General features: G+C 28.2%; 1 protein-coding gene across 2 annotated transcripts in view; it reads right to left on the reverse strand.

Moving 5' to 3' along the window:
* Positions 1–231: 231 nt before the first annotated feature.
* The window catches only part of LOC107447447 (eukaryotic translation initiation factor 4 gamma 3), a 53,841-nt gene continuing 40,897 nt past the window's right edge, over positions 232–13,175 (reverse strand). For both annotated transcript variants that reach the window (XM_087158038.1, XM_087158039.1), the window contains exons 16-21: positions 9,939–10,143; positions 8,546–8,644; positions 8,333–8,464; positions 5,916–5,991; positions 5,687–5,833; positions 232–939 (exon numbers count right to left, since the gene is read on the reverse strand). In XM_087158038.1, the coding sequence (XP_087014164.1) occupies positions 752–939; positions 5,687–5,833; positions 5,916–5,991; positions 8,333–8,464; positions 8,546–8,644; positions 9,939–10,143 (847 nt within the window). In that variant the 3' untranslated portion in view covers positions 232–751. The remainder of the gene's footprint in view (positions 940–5,686; positions 5,834–5,915; positions 5,992–8,332; positions 8,465–8,545; positions 8,645–9,938; positions 10,144–13,175) is intronic.

The following is a 13,175-nucleotide window of genomic DNA, read 5'->3' on the forward strand; positions in this document are numbered from 1 at the left end:
TTCACTTTATTTCTAACATAAAAACAGTATCAAAATTCAAGAGTGGCAAATAGACTTAACAGTTTGGACAAAAAGAATGCCAGGAAACAGTTTAAATAATGTTGTTGACGACAACCTCCCTCTGTGTCGCTACAGAAATAAACAGATGCTTAACTTGAGCAAAATCGCCGAATAAAATAATTAAAGGCATAACCTTGAGACAACATACGCAATTTTAAGAAAAATTAACAATTCATAAATCAGCCTATTTATTGACATTTAGGTCATTTTACATAATTTAAAGAAAACTAAAATCTTTTCATGTCTTAAAAATAATCGGGTTTCTCACTCTTTCAGTGATTCTCATCATTTATTATGGATCAAAACCAATGAAACGGTCGACACCGTTTTTATAAGAAGAAAGTCACATGACCATCCTAACATCAGAAGCAATTGTTCACATTAACTATAAATAAACAAGATAAAACTTGCACCCTTTTAAACACATGCACAAGTCAATCATTGAATAACAAAAGGAATATTTTTCTTTTTATAAGTATGCACCAGACGCTGCAAATGTTTCTTTAATTTACAAAACGGGGGATAGCTTTGTTTAAATTGCACAGACAATTCATTTTTCCTATAGTAAACTCGGAATAGAGATCCAATTGATTGATTAATCGCAACAGGATTCATTACATAAGCTTGTGTCATACAAAATAACTGCTTTCGAGTCTTTATCTAAGTAAAATATTTTAGAGCATAAGAATCGTCATTCATCAGTCACAGAATCACCAGAATCTGTTTCCTTTAGCCAAGTGAAAAAAGATTTGACAGATTGTAGTGCTACACCTTTGCCTTCCACTTCGTTTAGATCATCGCTTTGTTCCCAGTTTCTAAACGATTCTTCGATGATAACGTCATCGTCGTAGAGGATGTCGAAAATCTGCCTTAGAATTCCTAAAAATATAAGAAATTTCTTCATCAGCAGGGAATGTGAGTTCTAAATTCGTTCAACAAATTAAAATGTAAGTAACAAATGTGTTTACAAAAGAAAAAAAGACTAGCTCCGATACTAACAAAGGGTTGCCACAAAAAAAAAATGAACAAAATCGTTGTTTTCAGTAGCCTAAAGCATGAAAATAGATGCCAATAACTATGAAATTAAATTGCCTAAATAAGAAAAAAGAATTTCAATAACATGACTAAAATTTTATTAAATATCTTAATTATCACATACCATGATCTATTTAGTCAAGTTGGTAGCAAATATGATAATTTTTATGTGAACGTTAGTGTTCTAGCATTTTTTCAGCAAAAAAATTTGTGTATTTGCAGAAAATTAAATTCTTTTATTTACTAGAGCTTATTCAAAATACCTTTTCCTTAAAAAAACATTTTTTATAAAAATATTTTACCGTGAAGCAACTATAATATTTTTATTAATAAATAAATTCCCTGATGATAAATATGATAAATATTTTTCCCTATATTGGTCCTCGTTAAACTGTGCTACCGTAAAGTGCTCAACTTCGCGCGCAGGTCGTCGGGCTGCACTCACGGAAATGCTCACTGTTTCGGCACCGCTTGGCGCGGTCGAGAATAAGCTCTTTGAAAACCGCAAAATTAAGAATATGGTAACCCAACCGATCTGTGCGTCACATCTTGCTACAGCGTGCAACCCTATTACGTTGATTGAGTAGGAAAATGATGGTTCTATTCTAGTTAAAAATTTCTTTCTTATTCACTTCTATCTTCACACCGCTCTTGTATTTTTTATAAGCGGTTTTCGTTTTGAATGAAAAATTCATACTTAATTTAATGTTTATGTCTCAGAATTTTATTTAAAAATAGATTCTTGTAAATATTTTACTTTTCAACTTCTTTTTTTTATTATTGTTCTTGAAAGTGTAAAATCTATTGTTTTTTTTAAATTTATTTTATTTTACTTGCTAAGACAGTTTACCATTCTTTACTATGCTATATATATAAAGGCTTGTGTGCTCACTATATTCTAAGGCATATTGCATTCAGTTTCCAATTCAAATGTAAGAAAATTTTATATAAGGTATTTTTATTGCAGTACATTGCAAAAATTACCTTTATCGCTAAATTCAGCATTTCAGATGCGTAATTAGGAAGAAAAAAAAATTCTTTTATTCCAAATGCATAATAAAAATTCTTCACAATGAAATACATATTGTTACGCTAATAATGAACTATAATAGATTTGAGAAATGAGTTAAAGAAGAACTTTATACAGTTTAAAAAAAATTGCCTCACTTGTTTGCTTTATCAGATGGAGGAGATTTTATTAAATCGTTTTTTCTCAAATAAAACATTTAATCAGAAAAAGGTGATAATTTTCAATTGGAAATATATATAAGAAATTTTTCACAAAGGAATCAATACTTTTACGCAAATAATAAATTAAGATAGATCTGAAGAAATAGACCTGAGAAAGCAATTAATACATTTAAAGTGCTTTAATTTAACCTTATCATTTTAGTCATTTGTTTGCAGTTTCAAAAGCAATAAAAGTTTCCAAAAAAAATGTTTATTTCATTCTCATGCGCAGCACTTTACTTTAATCTTATTATTTAATTCATTTTCAATAAGATGAAGATTTTAATGACACTACTTCAATATTTTGAAAGTTTCAAAAATTATAAAAATTCAGAAAAAAAAGTTTTATTTAATTTTAATCCGATCAAATTTACTTTAACATTATTTTACTCAAATGCAATTTAAAAAGTGATGAAGTACAAGATCCAAGTTTTATTTTATAATTATACGACTAAAAATTTTGCCATTTCTTATAACATTACTTAATAAGATATTATATAATAGTATAAGAAAAAAAATGAATGGTAGATTCAAAATAAATAATAAGAAATACTTCACAAAAAATCGATATTTCTACACAAATAATAATTAATTGGGGAATATCTTAGGAACTGGATCTACAAAAGCAAATTATACAATTAAAATAATTTATCCTTAGAATGCAACAGTGAACTATTTTGTTAATATGAAATATATTTCAGATGTTTTTGTAAATAGTTTTAAAAACTTAAATAAACATATATAATAAAATTAGTTACAACTCCTTGACATAAGAGTTTCTCTGTTTCTTCAGTTTGATTAGACCAATCTGAACTTAAGTATACATAAAAGTAAAATATAATTTATATTTCAGGGCTCTAAGAGAACTTATGCTTTTATTTGTTCTTTAGCATTTATGCTATTTTTAACCTAATTGATTTGTTTTATCCACCGTGATTGCTTGCATCTTAAAAAATATCTATAGTTGATTTATAGAGAAAATTACATTGTCAACTTTCATCATAATTAACAACACTTAAACTCGAAAAAAAGTTGTTCGCAAGTATAACACTAGTTTCCATTGCACACATTTCAATTATAAATTTGGAGTTTAACTAAAAAAAAAAAACTATAACTTTAAACGCGATAAAATGATTTTATTAAAATTTAAATCAAATCAGTAAAAATAATATTTCATTTATCTATTTAATTATTTTTTTTAACTAAGAAATTGAAAATAAAAAACACGTCTGAGAAAACTCCAAACAAGTCAATACAATCAATGTATCAGAATACATCATCAGGTCAATGCCCTTCACAGTCATAAAATTTTAAAATTAAATTCCAGCTTAGAAGTTCAGATTAAAACTAAATTTGAAAGATTCAATTGCAAATAGAATTTTGTGTTTTAATATGTGAGTTACATGATCTTATGAAAACACAAAAACAATGAAAAAAATTGTAATAAAATAGTGAAAACAATTCTATCCCTTGTTTATAAACGCTACGCAAAAGCAATTTGGTGACAGAGCAGGTTTGACTTAAAATTTCCGCCAAGAATGCCAAGCGGTGCCGAAACCGTGAGCATTTCCGTGAGTGCCGTCGGCACACCGAAGCGGGGGTGACATCCCTTCCGCAGAGGATCAAAATTGTGATGGCATGTCTTCGGATCATCCTCCGGGATGTTTCCCAGACCGTCGCCAATAGCCCATTGTGCAGCTCTAGTGCGACGTAAATTAACAACAACTTAACAACAACCCTTTATTAATAATTGATATAGCAAATATATATATATATATATATATATATTGTGAAAAGTGATCAATTAAATTTGAAATTCATGCAGAGATTAATATCCTATTAAATATCAAGCAGAATTTCGTTGCAATAACCGTTGAAAAGGTGACCAAGAAACAAAATAGGTTTACAATGGAATCTATGCAAATTGAGCGTATTAAAAAGTGATGACTCAAATTTGCAATTCAAATTTTTTTATTTCTTAAGAAAAAAAATTCCCTGTGTTCAGAATCTGAATCTCCCTCGGGCAGCAGGTTGTCAACCCACCTTGTTCTGGAGTGTTTTGCAATCCTCGTGGATAATGAAAGAACAGCCTACATCTACAAAATTACTGTGATCTGTGTCACCGTGGAGCAACTGGTATGCTTTCTAGACCAACTCATATATGTTGTCATTTTTTCCAACTCATTAACAGCTCTTTACTCAATAAAATCTCTGAACAGTCCCTCTTCTGGTGATAGATTAAATTGTCCTATCTCAATAGCTTACAACAATAGGAAAATCAATCCTCAGCAATGGATCCCTTCTCACTGTGGAATTAAAGGCAATGAAATGGCCAATGATTTAGTCAATAATAATCCAGACCCCCTTTTCAACCTTTAAACCATTCCCCAAAAAAAGTTTTTACCAATATTGTAAAAGCAACTGATGCAAAGAAATTCCAACGAAACATGGAAGGTTTTCGTGCCAAATAGCATCACAGACTGGGTGAGTGATGAAGGGTGGCTCAGTTCAGGCTATGTCGCTTACTTATACAGATTCAAGATGGCTTCTGATCCATACTGCTCTATATGTCGAGGACAATTTGTAATTGATTGCCGCCATGTTCTTCATTTCAGTGCTCTTCGTGAAGCAACTATTGCTGAGCGATTCTGGAAAGCAAGGTGTCGAATGAGGAATTATTTTTAACTGTTTTTAATTATTTTTATCTTTGTTCTTTTGAGTTGTGTTCCTTCTATCCATAGTCAATCCACACTACCATTAGAAATAAAATAAATATTTCATCAGACGTACTTTTTATTCAGTAAATCTTTTTCGATATAAATTTTTACTGCGAGAAGTTTTAACAGAGTTCAAACTAAGCAAATATATAAATAAAGATTAAATAATATTTTGCTTAAGACCTTGAAAAATAAAAAAACGCAATGCCAACTACATTATTAATAAAGTCAAGTAATTCATATGGCGATTTTCTGTTTCTGATTCATTTCCTGTTTTAGAACTTAATATTTAAAAAAAATTTCCCAGCCTAAAGAAAAGTTTTAATGGAGTGAAAAAATGGATGTGAAAGTTTTAATGGAATGAAAAATGGCATTTTTCTAATTATTTTGAAACAAGAGATTATTGAAATTAGGCTACATATTGGGTATTATTATGCAAAGCAATATTTTACTGTAAAAATATGAAACAATATCCTATTCAATAATGAAAGTTAGTCTTAAACTAAATTGGAAAAAAATGCAGAACATAATTCGTAATATACAAAATCTTGCAAGGCAAAGATGTTGTAAAACTTTATAGAGATTATGAAATTACAAGATATATGTCATAAAATTGCCATGTAAGTGGATCAATGAATGAATACCTTTAGGTTGATTTAGTTGATTCATTAGTGACTGAATAGCATATAAAGCTTGAAGTTCTAGATTTTCATTATGATCTATATATCGGTACAGGATAGAAGTCTTTTTTTTCAATTTTGCAACATCTAATTCACACCCAGAAATAGTATCTAAAACAATAAAAATTATTTAAGCAAGTTTTCGAAAAGAAAAAGAATAGAATTGAAGGGATATGTACAATTAAAAAAAAACCTTTTATGGCATTTTTATGCATTGCAGACACCAAGGCACGAATAAATTTAGGTTCTGTACATTCAGATACATTGGCCTGAAAAAAATTAAACCAGAAGAGCATTGCAAAAGCAATTATAAATTTATAGGAAGGAAAAAAAGCAGAAAAAGTAAGATAATGCATGAGCAGAGCTTGATAATCGAAAACAAAGTGTAATATTAATAATAGAGTGCGTAATATCGCAGACGGAAAATTCAATAGAAAGTATAAGAAATAATTATAAGACACAAAGAACTGCTGAAAAATATATGACTACATAAAAATTGCATTTATTTTGGTATTAGGTAGCCAAAGTTAAGCAAATGATTTAATATAAAACCCAATTTGCTTAATGCATATTTCTGAAAGTTCTTTTTATCTTATTTATCAGATATTGTACCGTCATTCGGGGCTACTTTGTGCAAATTCGAATTTGGCATTTTTCAAGTGCTGCTATTCAGTATTATGTTTATTTCACGTTAAAAATGCGTGGAATTTGAAGATAGAAGTCTCTTCTATTACTACAAACATTTTTTCGAATTTTAAAACAATCTCAGAGTGTGTTTCGTTCATCCAATGTCAACAACTTTCCGAGGACGTCGGATGTCGAAAAGTGTGCGTGGAAACTTTAACTGTGAAATGCAAAGACGTTGATAAAACAATTGTCGTAAGCATTTGAAAATTAATAACAAATAAATGAAAAATGAAAAAAATGCACTTTGGGGCTACTTTGTGCAAAGTTTCATTCGTTTTTTTTTCGACAGAAAAATGGTCAGACTTTATAAAAAATACCTGGAACGAGAAACTACCGTGATTACACTTTAGAAAAGCTACAACAATGTTTGCAAGTAGTTGCTGATGGTATGTCGATTGCAGAAGCTTCTCGGAAGTACAAAATCCGCAAAAATACTATCTCTAATAAAATTCACAAGAACCACGTGAAACTTCCTGGTAAACTGTTATTTTCCTTCTACAAAGATTTTTCTAATGAATTAATCAAACTATTTAACACATAAAAATATATTTTATAGGACATCAGGTGATTTTGACAGAAACTGAAGAGCAAGTTCTGTCATGTTCATTCAAGGATGTTATGCTCAAATTTAACAATATTATAAATGTTAATGAATATGTAATAATTATTATTTTTCAAATTTCATCCATTTCAATGTTTAAAAATGTATATGGTTTTCTTTTGTTTAAACTTAAATGTTTTGAAATAAACATTCTTTTTAAGAATGAATCAAAATTCAATCAATTTTCTTCAAAAAAAATGGTTTTTTAACGCTGAAAATTATTTTCAAACTAATATCTTTATATATCTTGATGTTCTTGTCTTTAAAAATGTCAACAATTAACTTTTTTAACAATTTTATATCAATATTTTACTAAAAACATGATTATTAAACTGAATTCCTATCGCTGCACAAAGTAGCCCCATTTGGGGGCTACTTTGTGCAAGGTATGTTTTGACTTATTATTCGTAAATATTACATACAAATAATGCCAATATTGATCAAATTCACTCGTCTGAGTCCAGTTATGAATATAATATCGATAAATTTTACTAAAGTTTGAATTAACATAGTTTATTTACATGTCAAAGTTCAAAAACTGCGAAATCCTGCACAAAGACGGTAATACTTTTTCTACAGTCATAAAAACAGTTTTGATGGAAAAATTGGAGAAACATGGCCAATTTCAGAATCAAGTTATTAAAAATTATAGCACATATTTTGTTATTTTTTGAAATAAAAACATAACTTATATATGCAAAAAAAATTAAAGAAATTTTATAAAAATTTCAAATATATTTAGGCATTTCCAAAAACAGAGATCATTTTTATGCCATGAGAGATAATTTATGAAATTACGAAAATATCACCAATATTTAAATTTGCTAAGAACGATATAAATACCTTTTTATTTTTCTATATTATATGTTAAAGCATTAAAGTTCTCCTTTTAATAGATTTCTATACTTTTATAGTACTATCAATGATTTTCAATAAAAGTACACATTTTTGTTAGCACACTTCATATTCATAATTTTATATAACTAATTAATACAAGAAGGCTTCTCACCCTTTTTTTTGAAAAAAAAATCATGAAACGTTATTTAGAAAGTTGCAAAATAGAAAGCTATTTATTTCAGCTTTCTCTTTCAATTATTAAATACATGATTAAAAATTGAATAATTAATGAATAGTCAATATTGTTTCATCACACTTCACTACTTTATTTTGTTATTATTCAAAAAGTTTATTACTTTAACCAACATATCATGAAGAATAAATAATAAAAAAATGCATATTTAGCTTTACTTATTTATTCCTTTACGCATTACGAATCTTTTATTGTCAAATTTTAAACTCAAAAATAAAATACATAAACTTGCATCTATCCAATCAAATATTTCTTCACTTTCGTCAGTTTTTTCAAGCAAATCGAGGAGATTCTTTTCAATCTCTTCAATCGACATTGGTGTGGTAGACTTTACTTTAGTAGGACAAATTGTGAATTCCAATTTCTAAAAGAAAGTAATACATCACAACTATGCAATTTCAAATTGTTTCTTTTCTCACTTGTTTCTTAAAACCACACTACTTACATGCTTTAGAATAAATTCATCTATTTTAGCATCATCCCCTAAGAAGTCAGTCCACTGTAGCTTAGATTCTCGCCACAGCTCTCCAAGTTTGACAGTTCCCTGATCAAAAAGGAAATTTCAATGATTAACGTAAAACTAATTTGGACACATTTATTACATTGAATTGAGAATTTCGGTTAATTTTCTTCATCCCAGGCTAACAAACCATTCATATACAGTACAATAAAATCTCAAGTAACAATCAGCAAAACCAAATTTAATTGTTATAACGATTTACTGTTATTAATCAATTTATGTTATCGTCTAGTAAAACTTAGCTCAACTGAGAGAGTGAAAATAAGTCTCAATCTTTTTCTCACTTCCAGGAATTCTTAAACAAACTCTGCCAGCCATAAAACATATCAGATGCTGTAATATTCCATATACCTAATTATTCACCCCATATGTGACCATATCCTTGCAAGATTTAAATGTGGTATATGTGCATTAAATTGTGAAGTTCAACCATTATACCATTCTAAAAGCAAAAATCTAGTCTTTACTTTCAAGACACAATTGTTCATGCTTTATTCTATAATAAAGTAGATTTCATTTCTACAGCACCATCTTTCGAAAGCGATATTTTGAGCAGTTCAAATTTCATTTTGTTATAAGAAAATTTTAAAAATCATAAAATATGTAGCATCAGCTAACTAAACTACCAAAACACAACATGGATTTAGAATGGAATTCTTGTGTATCCAGAGTGCCTATGAGCGATTACTTAAATGCACATTTAGAACACCATAAAAATATACAAGAATTTTGAAACCATTATTCGAAAAGGGTGAAATCTGAGATACATCTACTTAGCAATTCTTTTGTAACGAATCGGACTGTGGAACAAAATTTAAAGTGTATAAACCGCAGGTCAGTAACTAACAGCCATAAGCATAAGTCAGTAAAACAACAGCCTCAGAATTTACAAAATTTCAAAACATGTGCCTGCTGCGTTAGTTATCTAAATAATTTATCAACTTGGATTGTAATTAATAAAAAAAAAATTTTAAACTTAATATTTTTCAAAAACTTTACATAATCATGATAAAATAACTAGTTTCTAATAAATATCGCAGAGAAAATTGTGAATATCACACATTTTTTGTAATTTATAATGACTATCGACACTGCAAAGAAAAAAAATATCTTCTTAAAAGATGGAAAATTCACTTTTTACAGACCCTGAATAAAAAAAAGCACCTTTAAGGGCTTTTAAAAAACGTAAATAAAAAATAAGCACCATAAAAACACTACGCACCCTGACAACTTATTGAGGTAACCGGGTTCTATGTTAAACAGAGAAAATATGTGCTAAAAATTAGGATAGATAAAAATAACAAAACAGATTGCTAACTCTTCTTTTAGCTGCACAATGCAGGGTTGCTGATACCAACAGTCCAGCTGTCGGGGAAGGAATACAAGGTTTTAGGACATCTTTAAGAACATCTACAGTAAATTTGTTATCTTCTAGAATAGGCTCAAGGATCTCTCCAATGTACTCCCATATCATAGGGATATCTAGTGCGAATTCATCTATCGACTCCAACACAACTTCGAACCTAAGAAATAAAAATTTATGAAACAGGGCACTGTAATGAAAAAGGAATTAGAAGAAGATAAATCACCTAAGACAGTTTAAAGTTGAACACACCTTTAAACAGGGTTCATACAAAGACAAACAAAAATCAATGGAGTCAAAGATTTGAAGACTTAACGATAATATATGTTAAGTCTTTTAATATATGCGCATTGCTGCCAACATGGATAGGAAAAAATCCAGTAGATTTGATGAAATAGTCATGATAATTGTTGAATTCTGTTATTAAATATTTTACACATAGGGAATTTTAGGGAGTCACAAAATTAATTTCCAGTTATGATTGAAATTAAACGTACGTGAAATATTATGTATTATGTTTACTCATAATTTTGAATATTAATAGGCAGTTAATTCATCAAAGATAGTTAAGATTTGTTTTAATTAATTCTGATTAAAAATAAACTGAACATTTTAGAACAAAAAAAGTTTGAACTGATTTTTAATAAATGAGGTTCATTTTATTATGTATTAGTAATACTTATTTAAATATTCAAGCAAGCAACCAAGCAATAATCTGTGCCAAAATTCTATTTTGATAGGGATTTTTTTAATGAAACTTACTCAATTTTAGGGAATTTTCTAAAATGTACAAAAATCAGGAGAATTTTACTAAACCAGTAGAAACTAGCAAAATCCAGTAGTGTTGGCAGTAATGCATATACAGCTATACATATGCATGTTTATATATTTTTTACAACGTAGTAAATATTATAAAAAAAATATTCTTCTATTCAAAGGAAAAAACTTTATTTAAAATTTAAACAAAGTTTCATTCTTAACTCTTAACATTTTATTACATGCATAAACCCCACTTGCTTAGGAAAGAAAAGAAAAACAAAAAATGTCATTACATCCCTTTCAAAATCAACCATGCAGCAAACAAGTATTAATTTATCATGGCCGTTTAACTATTTAAAAATGATTTAAATTTTTTTTTAAATTTATGCAATTTTACTTTAATGTACTGGACATACTGCATGGTCTTGAGCTACCATCAATGTTCTGATAAATTCTAAACTTAAATTATTTTTTTCTACGAACATAAAATTTTTGGCAGATATTGCAACAAATTTAATAATAGGTTCAAAAATGTCCACTTTATAATGTATCCAAAACCGAAACTAACGGTAAGTCGAACTTCCGATACGTCGAAGTTTTTCGTCAGTCCTATCAGATTCGAGTTATTGCGAATTCACTGTAATAACATTAATTGAAATGATAGGTATAACCAAAACTGTTATACTCTGCATCTGCATGCTTATAGATTTTTAATTTAAAAAAACAGAGTAAAGAAAGAGTTGAAGCAATAAAACAAGTGAAAAAAATACAAAAGCAAATAATTTTTTTTCTTTTTTTTTCTGCAGAGTTATATTCTAGAAATACTTTTCTTGTTCATCGGAAAAGAAAGAAATACTCAGGATTTTTCTGTTCTTCAAATTCGCCAATGACTGCCTTGCTTCAGTTAGAATTTTTAATTGATAAAAAAAAATAATAAATAACAAAAATTATGAAATCACAGAAGTTTATAAGATAATTCGCTCTAGAAATGATGTTTTCTCTTTCCTTTTTTTAAAAAACACCATAATTTTTAAGGAGAACGATGAAAACATATCATATTTTAATAAAATATGACTGTGAGTGGGGATTTTGTTAGAAATTCAAATATTTGGAACACCGTGAAATTGGGAAGTGGGAATTCCGTTTATAAAAATTAGATTTTTCGGCGACCTAAATCCATGACTTTCCATAATTTTTTTTAAAAAAATAGTTTAAATCCTGACATTTCATGACAAATTTTGATCAGTGCGAAAATTCATGGTGGCCAGATACCCTGGCACTACCATAGGGGTGCACAACCATTTTGAGTGTAGGGCCACTTGCACAGCAGGTTGGCTAACAAAGGGCCGCACATGTATTTAGACATGTTAATGACAAATGTAGTAATGTTTATTTATACATTAGCGTTCTATTTTTTTTATCAATAAACTTAATATATTTGTATATAAGTAATATATTTGTAAAAAATTAAAGGTGTTCCATTATTAGAATTCATTCAAAAATAAAAAAAACTTATTTATTTATTTATTTTTTACAAAAAAAATAAATTGCTATTTTTATCATATGAACAATAGATTTATCAAAATAAACATTGAAGAAAAGAAATGTTTTGTTTTATCATATCATGCAATAGGAAAATTCATTTTAGAATTAAATTCTAATTAATAAAAGAAAACTGCAATGCCCACAGAATGAAAGTAGAAAAAAATTTAGTCATAATTAAGTAATATAAATTCAAATTAAATATTTTAATTGAAGAAAATTTATATGTTTTAAACAAAAGCCTAAAACAAAAACAAAACTGTGATAGTTCAAAATAAAATTCCATGCTTACTTTGTAATGCACTTTATTATTTCATTTCATTAATTATTAGATTTTTTTATATCGTAAACATTTTCCTTCTTTTTATCGAAAAAGATCACTTAAGCAACAAAAAATTGAAATCTAAACTACAAACAGTGAGCAGTTTAGAAATTCGCGTTTTCTGTCACTTTATGAATTTCTCAAGTTGCAATAACGTTGCATTTAAATTAGGGATGTAACGAGTATTTGGCTCTTTTGTGAAAAATTCAGTTGATTGAATGATCAGTCAAATATTCGGAAGAATAATTTTTAGTAATGTATTTTTCAAAGTTTTTTTTATTTTTGAATTTGTATAGATTTTACTTTAAAAAAAAACATATAACAGACAATTAAATAGTACAAATAACAGACAAGTCAATTTTGTCATTTTTTCGATTCTTTGAGAATTGAGAAGGATTTGTTTCCATTTTTTGCCGTTTTTATTATAACCCAGCATTTTAACAGAATGTCTTATACTATTAATTTAGTATCACTCTTTCCCTGTACTGTAATATAAATAACCAGTAACATAGAAAAGTGTGATTTTCAGTATTTCACGCAAGTTACAAAACTTGCGTGAAATCAGAAAC

Source organism: Parasteatoda tepidariorum, chromosome 2, assembly GCF_982258835.1.
Source record: "Parasteatoda tepidariorum strain Cologne lab strain chromosome 2, Ptep-v5.0, whole genome shotgun sequence".
Classification (NCBI taxonomy): Eukaryota; Metazoa; Arthropoda; class Arachnida; order Araneae; family Theridiidae; genus Parasteatoda; species Parasteatoda tepidariorum.